This window comes from Orbicella franksi, chromosome 3, assembly GCF_964199315.1.
Source record: "Orbicella franksi chromosome 3, jaOrbFran1.1, whole genome shotgun sequence".
In the NCBI taxonomy this organism is placed as follows: Eukaryota; Metazoa; Cnidaria; class Anthozoa; order Scleractinia; family Merulinidae; genus Orbicella; species Orbicella franksi.
Window position 1 is genome coordinate 31,740,606 of NC_138147.1, and position 17,178 is coordinate 31,757,783.

The 17,178-nt window shown below is 39.6% G+C and overlaps 1 protein-coding gene and 1 non-coding gene across 2 annotated transcripts; one reads left to right on the forward strand and one right to left on the reverse strand.

Annotated features, from left to right (window-relative positions):
• The first annotated feature begins 3,213 nt into the window (after positions 1–3,213).
• LOC145483186 (U1 spliceosomal RNA) lies at positions 3,214–3,382 on the forward strand. Its single transcript, XR_014048886.1, has one exon. It is a non-coding gene; the product is annotated as a U1 spliceosomal RNA (small nuclear RNA).
• A 1,027-nt stretch (positions 3,383–4,409) lies between these two features.
• LOC145482046 (metabotropic glutamate receptor 3-like) lies at positions 4,410–14,662 on the reverse strand. Its single transcript, XM_081460624.1, has 4 exons — positions 13,167–14,662; positions 8,489–9,577; positions 7,519–7,950; positions 4,410–6,849 (listed from the first exon to the last, which is right to left on the reverse strand). The coding sequence occupies exons 1-4, from the start codon at positions 13,645–13,647 to the stop codon at positions 5,552–5,554; spliced, it is 3,300 nt and encodes a 1,099-aa protein (XP_081316750.1). The 5' UTR covers positions 13,648–14,662; the 3' UTR covers positions 4,410–5,551.
• Positions 14,663–17,178: the final 2,516 nt, after the last annotated feature.

Here is a 17,178-nt window from a genome sequence, read left to right on the forward strand (position 1 = left end):
AGGGAACAGTGCGCATGTGCATTTTGCGCGCAGGTTGCCACTTGGTCACGTGTTCGATATTCCAACTGTGTTTGGGCGACTTTTGTCCACCTGCTTGCGTGTTTTAGTTTTAATTTTCTAAAAGTTATTTTTAGAAAACGTATACCTTTTGTTTCGAGGCATAATTTGAGTATTTACCTGAATTGTGAATTTTTTCTTTTTTCTTTTTTCTTTCTTTTTTTTTTTTTTGCAAATTCATATAGCTCAAGATGCCATGAATATTGTTCGTCTTAGAGTCCACAGCCCTAACAAAAATTTATCATTTTCTTTCTTTACGCCATGGTACCATTCGAACTTAATTTCTGTCAATATTTTGCAGTGACAGCTCTTGTTCACGAAGATTATGAAAACTTTGGTAATTAAACATGCAGCAGAAAATGCAGAAAGAAACATAAACAATTCAACATGCAAATATCTGTGGTCTTGGAACTAATTTGTCCCGAATGACAAATTTTGACCACAATTTTTTAATTTTTATTTTACAAAAAGGAGGAAGAGAAATCTAAACGACATAGAATTTTATGCCAGTAATTGTAGCCTATCTATGAATTTTGTTCAGCAGTTCGTTAAATTTTACAAAAGGAACCTGGCTTTGAACTTTACTATAAGTCGAAACTTATAAAGAGATATGGGACATAAACTTAGGGAACGTAAATTATTCAACTACATTTTCGACTGAGAATGTGTCATTTCAAGAAAGGACAGTTATTTTTCTCAGCCTTATAGATCATTCCATATGTTTTGCGACTCTCCCAAGATATCCATCTCAACTTTTGAATATGGTATTCACGTTTACGAGGTTGGAGGGACTAACTCCAAAGCAGAGGGCTCCGTATATTCACGCTCCAACTGATCTGTAAGAAACACATATCCTTATTGTCAACGTTCAACCTAGATTTCAATTTTAGTTTTGCACTGTTGGCGAGATTAATCGAAGTAATAACTTCATGGCGAATTGAAATAAACGTGCACAACTGAAAAAGTCATTCAAAATGGTATTTTATCTTTTTTCAGTTTTGGTACAAGGTACAAAAAGAGCAGAAAACATATCGACAAGAATTTCTCGTCCTGATGTAGTAATCAATTCTCAGGAAAAAAAAATGGGAAAATGTATGGTAGTCGGTATGGAGATTTTTCAAAGCATTCGCGCTGGAAAGCTATGTTTGGGCCGTGTAACACAGGGAAAGGCATGCGAATTCCTGATGTTTGATCTCCAACAGTCATTTGAAGACTTGGTAGTTTGTTTCCCTTCAGATGCTCTTGGCTGCCGTCTTCGAGCACCAAGCAGCAAGTGCTATTTGAAACAAAAGAAAACAACTGAGATTGCTATCATTGTCCATCGCTGAACCCTCGATTCTTTTGGTCAGCGGTACGCAGAACAACGTTACTTTTCACATCACTTTAGCGGATAGCTAGCGATTGGGTCTAGTTTGGTGGCCTGCTGGAAAAACTGTCTTCTTTGACTTCCAGTGAGTAAAGAGAGACCGTAATTCTCGTGACTGCGTCAAATTCAGGAAACAGAGTGCGGAATCGTGGTTGAAGGCAAGGAAGCAACGGTGCGGTTAAAGGAAAAAACAAACGTTAAACAAACTGAAATATATGCATGAGCAAGCTGCCAACTGAGGAAACGTTTTGTTTCAGGCCCCGTCCACGCTACGCCGTAAAAATTTAAAAACGCAGCTTTATTTCTACGGTTAGGCCTACGGTCCAGAGTAATCCGTCACGAAAACGGAGCTTTCCGAAAACGCTCTTCAAACCGAAGGACTTTGAAAACGCCGGGTTTTCGTTTTAGTGTGAACGGAAACATTTTGAAAACGGACACACTAAGCGGGAGAAATTTGAAAACGGCGCTAAATGTTTTCCTCCCACACTACGCCAGAAAAAATTTGAAAACGCAACAATCACAGATCATTTCGGATTTGTGTTTGAGAAAAACTCAGGCAGGGAAATCACGTGATTGTCGTGATGTCATCGTTTTGGAAAAAGTAGACGAGGCCTAATACTGTCTAATCCGCGTGACAACTGAACACACAAAGGCGCCCGAGGCGCGCAAAGAAAACGCCTCGTGTTCTACCCTTTGCGTATTAACGTGCTTTCAAATACTTTGCACGGTCGCCTTTCTGCGCGTGTTTCTTTCTTACCAACGATGTGCCGTTGTGATTTCTAAATGAAATTAGGTGGAAAAAAGCATGTTAAACATGGAATGCGTTAACCTCCTACTGTAAAAGATTATTCTTCGGAATAGAATCAATCAGCTTTAATCGTCATTCGATCTAGAACCATCAACTTTAAAACTGAAAAAGCACTTTACTAATTATCCTATGTCATTGTGAAATTTAAACCCGTCTACTCTATCTAAATAAAACAATCTCTTGTTCAAATAGAAACGGTAAACCCACCACTACCTCTTATAAACCTTGATTTTCATTGGTCCCTTGAATTAAGTGCCATGCATGATCGTCTTTTTAGCAAGAGATAATTTTGGAGATATGTTATCTTAGTATTGCCTGAAAGGTCCCATCGCGTCGCTTTCTCGTGGCACGAAAAACAAATAGTGCAGCACCATAATATTTGAACTTCTAACGTATGTATTACTTTGGTCTGTACCTTTAATAACTGGAGACGTTGTATCTAGCTAGGACGATCTTAACAATGCAAAACTTTTAATGTGTGAAACATTATGAGGTACTGCGACATTGCTAACCCGAAAGAAACCTTCTCAGTTGAATTCGAAGTATCGTGATTTCTATTACAGGAGTACGTTTTATGTTAACATTGCTGCGAAAGTGGACGTTGCGTAACTTATACGAGGTGTTAGTTTAGTCTTTTTGGTTTGAACATGACCACAAAGGGAAGAGCAAATGGAAAATTAAGGCTTCTTGGTTCTTGCGATGCAGAAAAGAGTACTCTTGGCACTTTTTCAAGGGAACTTCACCATTTTCTCCAAAGACCAGACATTTTGGATAGAGCGAAGAAAGAAAAGATATTCAACGGAGTGTCTTTTCGACACCGTGAGCGAATCCTCCGAACTCATTGAGCCTGCGTAAAATGGGACATGCTCTACAAATGCCCTCCCATTGGACAACAGGGAGGTCTTAATGACAGCAAGTGAACATCCCACAATAGAGTGCTTTGAACACGGCTATAAAAGTAGGACATTTGAGGAGTTGTGCCATACTTACAATGCACAGGAGCAACTGTGATCAAGAAGGCAGTGCTCCCGGAGCGAGGCCAACTCACCACGCACAAACAGGCTGAGCTTCGCGTGTTTCCCACGCGAGTGGGTGGCGCGGTGTTCAATTTTTGTTAGTCGGGCTGACCTGCGTTCGCGCTTGTGGCCCTACAGAAAACCCTCAAATCAGGAGAAAACCGTAACAATACAGTTGAAGTTATGCGTTTGATATCGTTGGTTAATAACTTCACTTGCATGAGGCGCTTTATCGGCGATTTGCTGAGCGCCTGAGTGCTGTAATCATCAACATAAACGTGGCAACCTTTCCTGATTGCAATTCACAATGATCAGTCAGTTGCCACAAAAAAATTACAGCGTCGGCAGGTTTTAAGATTACTTGTGAATGAATTTACACTAGGATACAGCAGATTGCTTTCAATTCTTCACGCCATGATACCCGGTGAATAGAAACCGCATATAATTGCCTTACAGTGATTATACTAAGGTATAATAGCTGGGATTGCAGGATATGTAGCTTCTATTTACTGCCTCGATTTTAATATCATCATCTATTCTCTAAACCATTCCAGAAAATATGCACAATGAATTTGTCTGTTTGCAATGAAGTGATATACAAAGATATATAAACCAAAGAAACCCATTTACAATAACTAGAATTAATAAATACAGAACAATAACTAGCAATTTTTCTTCATTATAACGTGTGCTTGGAAATTAAATGTTTTATCCCTAGCTTTCTTCAGCAGTTTTCTGTATCGTTAGATACCGCCGACGATCTGATTCCAATGACGGGCAAAGAAAGCCTAAAAATCAATCTCAATAAAATTCCAGTTGTCTTGGGTGACGGCTGAATTGAAGTTCATTTTTTATTATTCCATTTTCTGTCGTTCTTGTGTTTGTTCAGCTGAAATAGAAGGCAATTTGACTTTTAAACTTTATTAATGAAAGAAAGCTCGACTTTCTAGCAGGAATACATTCTATCCCCATTCCCGAATAGGCAGCAAGTGTCATTTGGTACGGTTGTTGGTATTTCAAATACCAAGTATCAAGACGTTATCAAGTATTCGAAAAAATAAAACAAATTAATATCATGAAACGCCCCACACAGCAGGTTATAATAACGCAAATGTATTTTTAATAAGTAAAGTAATCAATCTGTAGTATACAGAGATTTTTTTATTTTATGCGTGCGCTGTAAACAGAAAATACAAGTGACAAGTGGGATAATCCATGGTATTGCACGACAGAGCGACAATCAATGCGACACAATCAATGCGACATACGCGCGTCGCACGATGGGAAGGTTAGGTGTGATACCGTCGAATATACAACGGCTTTCCTGTATTCTGATTAGCTGTATTTTCTATGGCGTGGTATAAATGGACATATCGTATTTTATTAGCTTTACTTATTCAAAACCCTCCCCTGAGCCTTCAGTGAAGTTCACTGATGAACTTTCCAATTCTCCCAAACTGTTTTTCGTGTTTGCGCTAATATAATTAGGTGACATGACCGCATCTGTTGCAGGCCTCTTCCTCTAAAGTCAGACTGAGGGAACAAGCACATGAGAACTGGGAATGAGGTTGACGGACCTGACATCATGACTTCGAGCCATTTTCCTAACAACCAGTGTCCTTATCGATGGAAGTTGCATTAATAATACTTGGATGTTCCCTAATTCTGCATGTGTGACCAAGGGCCCGTTGCTCGAAGGTCCTGAAGAGTTTTGGCACCCGGAAAGCTGTATGATTACAGAGCTGTTTTATTCACATGTTTACGAACAGAGGCTCCCTACATACAAGAAGTTTCAGGCGTATACACTTCTCTGTTTTTTGATACAGATTAACGAAAAATGGCTTTGCGGGCCCGAAAAGTTTCCGGGGCTATCGAGAAACGCGCTTCTGGTTGGTAAGGCGGTACGTTTGCTGGATTTGATTCACGAAACTGCTCAAGTATTAAACAGCTAGCATATGATGACTAAACTTAAATCAAAATTTTCAATTAAACGACTTTTGTTTTAGCTTTCAGCGGAAATTAACTCCCAATGTAAATTGAGGAAGTGGATGAAGCAAAGCTTATTTCACCTGCTGCGAGTTTGACAATGACGTGTTGAGATAGGAGGAAAAGCCAAAACAAACTTCGTGACAGTTGTTATTACAGTTTATTAAAACGAAGACAACTCTTCACGTTCTATCTAAACTGGACCGGAAAAGACGATTTATCCAGTCGTAAAGGAGCATTTGTTCTTTGTATAATAAAGGCTTTTAATATAGACTCAGGTAAGTTAGATCTAGCAATTTCAACTTCATTACGCTGTTATTAAAATGAAAAAACAGAAATTTTTCTTTTCCTTCCTTGCTCCGTAATACCGTTTGATTGAAATTTAACGGGAGGACTCTTAACACATGTACACTGTACTTCTCCCTCAAATACGCTATCAGTTTCTTCATTTAATTTTCGTTCATCAAAGCCGGATACTTGATGGGGTTCTTCTCTGCTGGCGGGCAGTGAGACCTTTTCAGAGTAATTCACTTCGTCCTGAAAGCGAACGAGTGAAGTCTTTTTCTTCTTTGGGCAGAAACCGTTACTAAGGTTTTCAGAATTGTCTGTACAAGTCCTTCTTAATATCCCACCCGGGTTTGTACTAGACGTTTTCCTGAGGATAACTTGTTTTTCTTTAGCTTCAGCGTTTTCTGTAGTCACCTCGTCTTCGAAGTATACTACAGAAGTTTTCTTTTTTGGTATCTTAACACAGTTTTCCTCTAGTTCTGGTGCAGTATCAGTTTTTGTTTCCATTCCTGTGTTTTCTTTATGTTCGAGCTCGGGATAGCCGTCGAGTGCGTCGGCAAATCGAGCCTCTGACATCTGTGATTCCTCTTCCTCATTGGTTGCCTCGCTTCCATTCACATCACGTGACGAGTCGCAATTTGCCCACAGACCTTCCCACGATTCGTCTTCGTTTGGAGTTATTGAGTTCTGTCGATTACGCATGCTCTGCTCGCTAAGGTTGCTGGACTGTGTGGCAGTGGGCGAGGGCGTGATGACTCCAAGTGTCATTGAGCTGACTGATGGCCGCATTGGAATGTTTTTGTGTGGTCGAAATAGAATGATATAAATTTTTGGTGCGAAGATGCTAGCCCAGGTTAGCGTGCCAAGAAAAATGAACATAAAACTTGAGATGACTGTCCGATACCAAGCGGACGTACCCATGTAAGATGGTATATAGACAAGAACGGTGATACATATGGTGGTCATGTTAAATGCGATTAGTCTTGACTCGTTATAATTCTGTGGAACCTTACGCACGAGGAAAGCTTGATACGTACACACAACGACTAGACCTGCGTTGTAAATGAGCCACAAAGAAAATCCGATTTGACTTCCACCAAGATTGCACACAAGCGAGGCTTCCTTGGCAGTTTGAGAATAAATGACTTCCGGGAAGACTGGAGTCGAAGAACCAAACACCCATACAACCGAAAGCGCGAGCTCGGTGGTCAGCAGACTTGCTAGTATTAACAGCTGCCAGTGGTTGTCAAGGCAATTGATGGTCCCTGTTCGGAGAAGCTTTTCGTTGAAAATCCTGGATACTCGATTTGTTCTGATGAGGATACTGCCTGAAAAAGTTTTAAAATAAGTTTTATTAACCCTCAAACGCACAAGCTAACTCATACTCCCATCGTGGTGCAAGAGGGGGGGAGGGGGGGGGGGGGGCAACAGACGGATGGAACCTCTCCCCTGGGTTTTTGTTAGGGAACAGCGAATTAAATTTACATTGATTAGATGGCCCTAGGATTGCTCTACAAGATGATACCATTTTTGTTGGTTATGCATTACACAAGAAAACCGCCCTTCACTGTATCAGAGTCCGGGCCTTCTTGACACATTCCTAGTGGAGCATTGTATTTTTAGATGCGGATTCAGTGCTACTTACCACGTTTTAAGCTCTTCCCAAAGATGATGTTGACGATATTTTACAATAAAAATGCTTTTGATCTGTCCTTATTAAGGAGCTGATTCAGCAATTTAAATACCTCTGTATTGTATTTGGCTGGCTTGATAGAAAACCTATCAATACTACATAATGAAAAAACAATGGCCGACGTGAAAGCGTACAAAAACAGGTTAACCGTCAAACAAAAGTCTATTTATAATCTCTATCTCCTGCACTAGAGTTTTAGGATTTTAAAATTTTTTCACGAGCATTAAAGGTACAATTAGCGTCAATGATGTTTATTTTTGTCCGCCGGAGACGAAAGCTAAAATTAAGACGTTGATGTACTTACCAACCACCAACACAAAGCAGAGTCCAAACATGAAGGGAAGAAGTTTACAAGAGGCTGCAGAAGGCTTGGCAATATACGGAAGGGGTGTAACATAAAACATGGCAATTCCCAGAAGAAGAAAGTAACATAGTTGTCTGCTAGCAGCCCGGACAATCGCTGTTCCTCGAAATTTAATAAAGATGACGCCGGTACAGACAACCATAGCAAAACCAAATGATGATAGAAAGACAATCACAACAGCCCAGCTCTCGCTCCAATGGAGGTAACTCGCTTCGATGGGACTGCATCCTGAGTGGTCAGCGGTGGGCCATGTTCCTGTTGGGCAGTCAGTGCACTGGGTCACGTGTGACGTGTTGGCGAAGGATTTCCCGCCACACTTTGTGCAGTCCCAGCAGCATTCTGGGAACTGTGATTTTGGAATCTTATACTCGCCTAGAAATTAAAAACACAGGTAAAATTGTTTTGTATTGTAATTTTTTTTTAAATGAGCGCTATTTTAATTGCCAAGCTTTAGGAAAATGGATGTAGCTAGCAAAAATATAAACATCATCAATTGGTCTAGCTATACCCGAAGAGCTGAAGTTGAATATAAACGTACAGAAAGCGTGCGGGCGCTCTCACTTTTCGTTTTCCACCAGAAAATTCAGTAAGACTTGTGCAAGCACAAATAGAATTTCATGATCATTTGAGAAATCGGCTAGCCAACAGTCAAATTTAGTTTTCGGAAATTATTGACATCAAGCCAAAAAAGCAATAAAATATTATTTTGATTTTAGGCCATGTTAAACATCAAGGGACTATGATCTATCATAGTCCGGCTTGATAGCCTTCATTGACCTAACGAAAAACAAAGTGGGGATTAGTCTGTTGCCACGTGGTCTAACCAAGCAATTACCAACCATTAACCAGTTAATGGTTAAAGTGACTATGGCTTCTAGATTATTCTGCAGAAATGAAGTTAAAACCATACCTTTCTTGCAATCATTACTGCAAATCGAGCCTGGAATTTCAAAACTGGTTCCGTGCTCTGAAATCCCTGACAAGTTGAGCGAAGATTCATTCCACGAACCCACTTTGGTATATCTCAAGTTTCCTTTGCGCAGGTAATAAATATCATATTGTCCTCTTGTGCTGCCCTCTTCGTTGAAGAAAAAGTCCTGTCGCGAATACCCGGGAAAAGACACATTTTTAATAAACTTCGAAAGATCCCTGATGTCAACGTCGCTCCATTTCTTTGCGCAGGCGCTTGCGCTGCAGTTCAGCATTGCATGAAGCGCATGCGCTACTGAAAATACCGCATCTATGACATACGGGACATAACCATCGTGGTGTACCCCTGAGTAACACTGCGAAACATTCCCTTCGTCGCAATTTAAGGTCTTTTTGCACTCATGTGCCCATGGATTGACGCTGTTGTTTTTGAGGAGGCTCTCCATGGAATAGGAATCAAACGTTGGCATGGAGATAATTGGGGGTCTTAATCCAATAATTGAGTGAAAAACGTCACCGGCACCTTGGACGACCTCTGTAGACCCAACCCAGCTGTCTGACGCAATAAACATGTAATTCGTCAAAGACTCCTTTTTTGCTTCGTTGAAAAAGTACACCGCGTCCGGAAATTCGGCGTACAAGATTATCACCCTCGCTTGGGAAAACTGTTTGATTTTCTGGAGGATAGTGTCCATTTCCTCCCTACCTCCTTTTCGTGAGAATAGCTCGTCGACCACGACACATATCTGTCGCGTTGAGTGATTCTGAATTATTTGTTTCAAGGCGGTTATTCCCGATCTACCGTATTCGTTATCAGAGGCCAGTACAACGACCAAGTGCCACTTTAATGCCACAAGCAGATCTGTCACTGCCTGCGCCTGGAGGTTGTCCGAAGGAACTGTGCGGTAGAAGTAAAGGAACCGAGACCTGTCGCTAAGGAGACGACTCGTCGAAGCATAACTAATCACCGGCACGTGGAAAAGGCCTGTAAGACTTGCTGTTGCCATGGAAACGCCACTGAAGGCTGCTCCAACGATGGCTGCTGTACGAGATTTACTTGAACAACAATCTAAAATGGAGAAAAAGATTTGTCTTTGATAAAGAACTGTAAGATACACCAACTGCAAAAAGAAGAAAGATTATTTCATTTCGTGCTTTTAAACAATTTTCTTGTATTGAATTTCTCGGCGAGAATTCCAAGTTATTATATTTTGCCAATAGAGTTTAAAGCAAAAATATGCAAGCCCGAACTGGAGCCAAACGCTGGAAAACAAGAGCGAAAGACAACGAGACTAGTTTTTGGTGAGTGTTTTCAGGACTCTTGCGCGGTCTTATCAATTTAACCTGGTCAGGGTTTCGTTACCCTGTGAGACAGAGATTCACTTTTTTTTTCTGCTTTTTTTTTCTGAAAAGCAAGGGAATCTCTGTTACGTAGGGTACGCTTCCTTTACGTCGCCTAATGTTTAAAATGTTAGGAACCCCACGTAGAGATCTTTTTAAAACTTTGCCAAACGTTGCCTCTTATCTTGCTTATCAAAATTTGATAATATAAAAAAATTTCACCCTGTCGTTTTTGAATTATAAGTCCCTAAAGCTATAAATAAGGGTGTTTTTAGCAGTTCAGAATGTTGCTATGGTAACCTATTGTGTCACGAAAATGATAATAACGTGTTCACCAATGATTGGACAATTTTTTTTTTATCGTTGCAGCATCAATTCATTGATAAAGAGTGACGATTACGATGATCCATCAAAATCTAAGTCTTGGAAAGGGTTGGAAACTGTTTTGAACCACCTTAAGGTCAAGGGAAGGTCTCGCTCACTTGACAGGCAGATGATGCGAATTAACTCGCTGTAAAAACCCTCTCAATCATTTCATTTCTTATATATCCGTCAATTCAACTGCATGACTCAGTCGCGGAGTGGTCGTTAATAAAACAGGATTTTTGTTGATGGAAAAAGAGTTTGATACACTAGAGCTCAGCAAAAGAGCGCTCTATTAAATTGACTTGTCCAAGAGATTATACCACTGCCTTGAGTATTCCGTATAGCGTTTTACATCGATTGTCTTCGATTAAAATCTCTCAGTTTGTTACTAAGAACTTCAGGGTCCTTTAGTATTGATATATACTACGCAGAGCTGATATTCTGGAATACAACTTCAAGGCTGCAAATATCTACATAACAATGCAATAATATTGATTGTTTTTCTGACAATGTGGCCTTTAATTTAAGAGGAACTGACACAGACTTCAGTCGACATTACAATCGTATTCTTTGTTTAGTTCCTTCGACGCCTAAAGCAGCCGGAACATGAATGATTGCTCTTTAATGAGCTGTAAAGATCAGGCGTCTGTGGAAGTTTGAATTTGGAATAATTCCTCTTACTTCGACTGTGACCCGTGAGGCAGTCGATATAGCAGTTATTACTTCCTGGTTATTTTCATATCTACGGGTCAATGTTCCTCCAATTCTTTTCCTTTCAGATGTCCTCATGCACTCCATACGCGAGAACTATAGCTAGCCTAGTTAAAATGATGCTTTGCTTTAAACTATTTGCTTTGCAGCTCTAAAAAATCGATCTATCTAATGACTGAAATATTATGTTTTTCGCGCGATAAGGTTGTTAAATATTTTCCTTCGATGAATTTATCCTTTTAAAAAACGATTTCTCGCATTTTATTTTCACGGATCAGTTCAACATAGGACACGAGTTTTCATTTTTTCATTTAAAAGCTGAAGGAAATTAAGTCTTTAACAGCCACAGCTGCTTATGGAGCATTTCTTTTTAAAAGAAAATTAAGGCGACCGCATGTCTGTCAATCGCTTAATTGCTTGTATTTTAACTAAGTTTTAAATGTCTTTCCATAGACAGAAAAAAAAATTGATTCAGTTCAAAGCAAAAACAGGCATTTACCACTGGTCTGAATTTTTTAAGCGCGCTGGTGGTGTTTAAACAAAGGCATACAGAGTATTTGAAGGCCACAATTGAAGCCTGTTTCGGTTGGTTTGAAATACGGCGCGCGTGAATCTTGAAATAAATTTCGAGAACTTTCATTCGAGCTCACGATTCAGCCCAAAAAACGAAAAGTTTTCCTGGGTACTTCGATTTCTTTGCCTTCATAGCTATGATGAGAAGGTAGAGGATCTTTTTGTATTGCATGCATGATTGCTAAAGTGTCGTGAAGACATGTTAAATTCTCTGTGTTTACACAGGTTGTTGTTAGCGAGAAGTACGACTGAAAACATACGCGTGAAAACAACGAAATTTTTAAGATCACTTTAAAAATGTTAAGCTGTAAAATTCAAGAGATTTAAATTAATTTATAAACAAAACTTTTACTTTCTTCTACGGAAAAATTATTTTATTGGTTCTAAAAATATCAACAAGAGACTTAAATAGATATTTATTTCTGGAGCAGAAGAAGTTTCATTTTATACGACGCCTTTAAAAGCTGGGCAGACTTTTCTCGTATCTACTGCGAAGATTTACGCGAAGAAACCGTTTGAAGGCACAGTGTTCACCCCCTAACTATGATATCAATATTAAATCGGCGACGGAAGTAACATTTTCACTGCGGCAAAAAAGTTTAAATTAAATCTGTTTTGAATAACAAACCATCCCACGAAATGACATTGAAACCTGGACAGTTTAAAAGCGTTGTCATTCTGCCATAATAAATTTTTCCAACCGTAGGTGGAGTTGGCGAAGATAATATAATTAAGGAAGCTGTAAGCTTGGCCGGGAAATCCACGTTAATATTGGACCACGCTTAAAAACTAAAATTTGACGTAATTTATGTAGTGTGTCTTTGCGGTGAGTATCGAGTTGCGGTAAAAAAACTTTTCCGTCTTAAAGAGGTTCGTGGTGAATGAAAACTGAAAAGCTTTCCTTTATTACAAAATTAAAGGCTCGATACTAGGCTGTATTGGTCTGTATTCTTCGGATAAAACTGCAATGATATGAAGAAATAAGTAAAGTAGATAAAGTCAGCTTTTTTATGTCAAAGCTGACGGCTCGCTCCGCACGCCGACGAAGAAAAGGGTGCTCTCCGTCGACCATTTTTGTTTCGCTGATTGCCAATCTGATTTCAAGCGACAGAATTTAGCGTTATCTAGAATTTGGCAAATATGATCCTTGCTACGAAAGACATATAGCTCCTGAATTAAGCCGAGTGGAACTAGAAACCGTGTTTGTGTACACAACTTTGGAAATATTGTTTTTGGTTTTTTTCGCACGGAAAACGTGAAATAGCATAAATGGCTACCGGAAACGTCTCGTTGGATATTTCCTAAAAGCATTATGCTTTAGCTGTGTTGCAGTTAAAGCAAAGAACATTTAGGCGGCCTTTAATAGTGCTGAAACTACTGAACTCGACAAAACCTGCTATTTAACGTGAATATAAAGCAAATAGTCCGAATGGTTGACATAAGTACTGCCGTTTGCGACGCTTAACTAAAAAAACAGTGAATTGAACTTGAGCTGTGGAGAAAATAGCCAAACCGAGAGCAACAAATGAATTGACATAGGATTAAAATGCTTGCAACAATATGATACTGAATGTCTCGCTCAGAATAACAGAATCCCAATCAATGCGACCTGGAGGACCGAAATATTCTTTGTTCAAGAGATTTTAAGCTACATTCATTAAACATACCTAACACATTGCTATCTCCTCTCGGTGTTGAAGATTGTGAGTGCAAGTCTGGTCCGTTCTTGATTTGACTTTGATGTAATATTTTCTTGTCCCCGGCGGATGTTTCCATGCAGTCTACTGATTCGGAGGCGACGTATGCGCTCCTAATAAAGTCAAAGTTTAAAGTCTCCATGATAGCATAGTCGACACTGCCACATGTATCTTTTATATCAACGCCGAGGGTCACGTTGGGAAGCAATGCGGTGTCGTTGTTTATAAGTTCCACCGCATACAACATGGCCTCTACCCCTTTGAATCCCCGCAAATGGAAGTCGCCGCGACAGGAAGAATTCCCAGGATGGGGCGCAAAATTTGGCGAAAAATGAACAGGAATTAGTCCACCAATGACAACATCGCCCGCAGTGACAAGTCCTGTTCGATACTTCGAACGCCGAGTAGCAGAGACGACAACGAGAAAGGAGTACACGATGTATAACTTCATCACTGATTAGAGGAAGATTCTGCGAAGAAAAAAAGCACTTTATAGTTCAAGTTCAAATGCGCCAGTCCCGGCTGGAGTTTTCCCCGTGCGCCGCGCGCGTAACATGAAGTTCTAGTTTGATAGTAGCGAGAATCTGGTGAGAATCTGCTGGTGAAGAAATTGACAAATCATCAAGTAATCGATGGGAGTGTCTTCTGACACCTCTAGTTTTTGTTTGTTTATGACATGGCATGAGAAAACTGAAAAGAGATATCATGAACGTTGGTGTGGTCTTTTCGCTATAATTAAACCACATCACCTGCTGCGCGTGGGATATGCGCTTGCGCGTTGGACTCGTTTAAGCCTGCTGCATGTCTTTTCTTCAGTGCTGCTCGTTTTTAAAAATGTCGTCAGCAAGAAGCTCTAGGAGCTTCTAGGGGAGGCACCAAGAAAGTTGGAATATTTTTCTCCAGAGTCCCTCTCCTAAAGGCTATTTTTCTCCGGCGGTTTGGCGGTTTTACGCCAATTTTCAGTGCCGGTTTACGGGTACATTCGAATTTATCTGGCGGTTTACGGTTAAGAAATTATTGCGCAGATGCGGGAAATCATCAATTTAGCTCAAAAGAAAACCCTCAAAACTTGTACTTTAACGCCTTGTTATAAACATCTCGAGCAATCTTTGTGTTTGTGAACAGCCCATAAGACGTCAAAAAATCTGTTGGCTGGTACCTGAATGGAGTTAGAAGCAATTTCAGTGTTCTGTCTAAGATCTTGTAGCCTTTGTGAAAAAATATGATTACTAAGCTAAAATATCGTAAAGAATTTGTTACGAACTGTGAAAAGATCCGTTACGTTGATAATCGTTCTACTAGTAGGGCGGTTTCGGTTTTTATTAGATGTGCCATCCCCTATAATAGTCCCTACTCGTTCATCGTCCTCGCATTCTGATAATGTTAGTGGTAATGGGTGATACTGTAACGAGTAGTAAAATTTTTTCCTCCGCCAACGGTTAAGAGATGTAAGGTCGGCTTCTCAAATTTCGTAACATATGTTTTATAGCGTGGAACGCAAGCATGAAAACGACAAATAATTACTTTAATCTAGTGAAGTGTCACTGGTAAATAAACACAGAACGGTGAAAGGAGGGGCCAACGTCGAGATCTATAAACAATATACTACCTTGAGCCAATAGCTGACGCATGGCACTTGTCGCGTACGTATCAAGGTAATTCCTCTGAAATAAAAGTGACAATAGATTTTTGTTCAAACTTTGTCCACTGAATATTTGTTATATGATAACTTCAATTTTGAAATAAAAAAGAGGGGTGCCCATGCTCATTAAGGGGCAGTGAGGCATTGAAAATACCCCATTTTGGCATTATTTAATGCTTTTTATAAGAACGCATTCCCAGTAATTGTAAAATCTTTGTGAACCCAGACTCATAAGAACACGCAATAACCAAAGTCAATACATTGTGTCGGACACAAATAAACATTTTAAGTTTGATTCAGGCAGAAAGTTAAATCCTTGATTAAAAATTTGAACCAAATTTCTTGACGTGGTTACCGACTGCAAAATAGAAGACCACAGTATATCTGCTATTTTTCTTATTTATTCAATTTTCAGCAATAGAAATTAGATCAGTCTTTTCTCACGCAAATCTTATGATTAGTTGATTACAATGACTGGAAAAAAATTGGGGTGCCCGTGCTCGTTGGTGAGCTAAAGCCATTTTTCAACTGACAGAGCTCAACATCAAGGCAAATCCGTCATGTTTTCAATATGCGCGTGCACGAGCGCGCTAATGACGCCATAAATTATGCGCAGTAAGGATGCGCAATGCAAATGTGAGGAATGACCTTAATCTAGTGTAGTGTCACTGGTAAACAAACACAGAACAGTGAAAGGAAGAGCTAGCGTCAATATCGATAAACAATATACCACCTTGAGTCTATAGCTGACGCATGGCACTTTACGTATTAAACGAAACGTGTTAAATATGGTGTAACAAGCAAAAATTTATACCATAACCAACTTGCTCCTCTTTCCCGCATATAATTGAAATAGGCGACTGTACTTGTTTCAATAGTCTTCTGAAGGTTGGGTTTTTATTTGCAATAGTTTTTTAAGTGCTTGACTAATGTTTACGTTAACTCTGATAAACCTCACTGAAGAATCGTTAATTAAGATATTGACACTTAAATTGTCCGATATGTACCAGTTTCAAAAAAAAAAAAAAAAAAAAAAGAGAGAGAACTTCTTTGAGCCAGCAAAGCGTCTTTTTTACTGCTCGCTGCAGGTTCTTCGTGAATTGGTTAAAAAACCTATTCCGCCGCGGGATAAAACGTTTTGCCTTTTTGAAAATAGCCGTTTAACTGAAAATGCCGCTCGGTTTGGCTTTCAGTCGCTCTGACACAGTAAATTTTCACCCAGATGTTGATTTCTGTCAAATCCTTGACTGCGTTGAAACGTCTTGGGCGGAGTTTCTTTTACTTCAAGGGATTTGATTCTAGGGCTTGCCACAAGTTGCTTGGCAACTTTTTGGCAACTTTTCGTATTTCGAGCAACTTTTTTTGTTTCGAGCAACTTTTTGCATTCTGAGCAATTTCTAGTTTTCTAGATATCGGAGCAGCTTTTAGGGCTTTAATTGGCCATGTTTCCATCTTTTACAATGTTTCAGTAGACAATTTGTGAATTTCCTGTGAAAAAGAAGCAGTTCCTCCCCCCTGGGGCAGATCATGGGCGAAAGATGTATGCAGCCGGGCTGCTAGGTCAGCGGTTTTTTAAAGAAAATCCAAAATGGCGGACGAAGATTCCCGCTCCATTGATTCGAGTGTTTCAGGTTACGAAGGTCATTCAGATCCTTTGAGGGTAGCCGCAGAAGCAGGAGCAAGACTAAGTGCTCCAGCGAAAATGAAAATGGTTAGAAGTCTTGACCGTGAACAGCAAAGACAATTTTATTGGCTCATAATAGAATTTTTACAAGATTAATATTGTTATATTGATGTTAATGCGTAGTAGAGCGGTTTTCAATTGAGTGTCGTAAAACCCGGGCGTAAAACCAAAACCAAACCAATTACTTACCAATTAGACTAATATAAACCAAAACCAAAGTAATTGTCTAATCACTTTCGAGACTCAAATGAAAACCGCGCTATTTACTCATACGCATTGTGAACAAATTTCTTGAGCGACGCTGGTTACAACGCAAAATTGCACAAAAAAGGTCAGAAATTTTACTTTTGTTCAGTACAGATTGCATATTTTTGCATCAGACCAAATAAAAGAAAAGAGAGACAAAAAAAAAGTTTTTGCTTTTTGTAGCAACTTTCGTTACAAAAAGCAACTTTTGACTTTGTTTGGAGCAACTTTTGAGGAACTTTTTGAGAAACGTCGGGCAACTTTTTGGGAAATCTCGAGCAACTTAAGCTTGTGGCAAGCCCTATTTGATTCACGATAAAGTGGAATGACAAGTGGTAGGGGGACGTAAAAAAAATGTATTTCTGAGCGTAAACATATTCTCATTTCATCCCAAATGGCGCTGACGGAAC

Excerpts from the sequence above, each read along its gene's own strand:
- LOC145482046 (XM_081460624.1), bottom strand. The coding sequence starts at position 13,647 with ATGAAGTTATACATCGTGTACTCCTTTCTCGTTGTCGTCTCTGCTACT. Across the intron at positions 9,578-13,166 it reads AGGAGATAGCAATGTGTTAG|ATTGTTGTTCAAGTAAATCT; the intron begins GTATGTTTAATG and ends TCTCCATTTTAG. Across the intron at positions 6,850-7,518 it reads CTGCTTTGTGTTGGTGGTTG|GCAGTATCCTCATCAGAACA; the intron begins GTAAGTACATCA and ends AAACTTTTTCAG.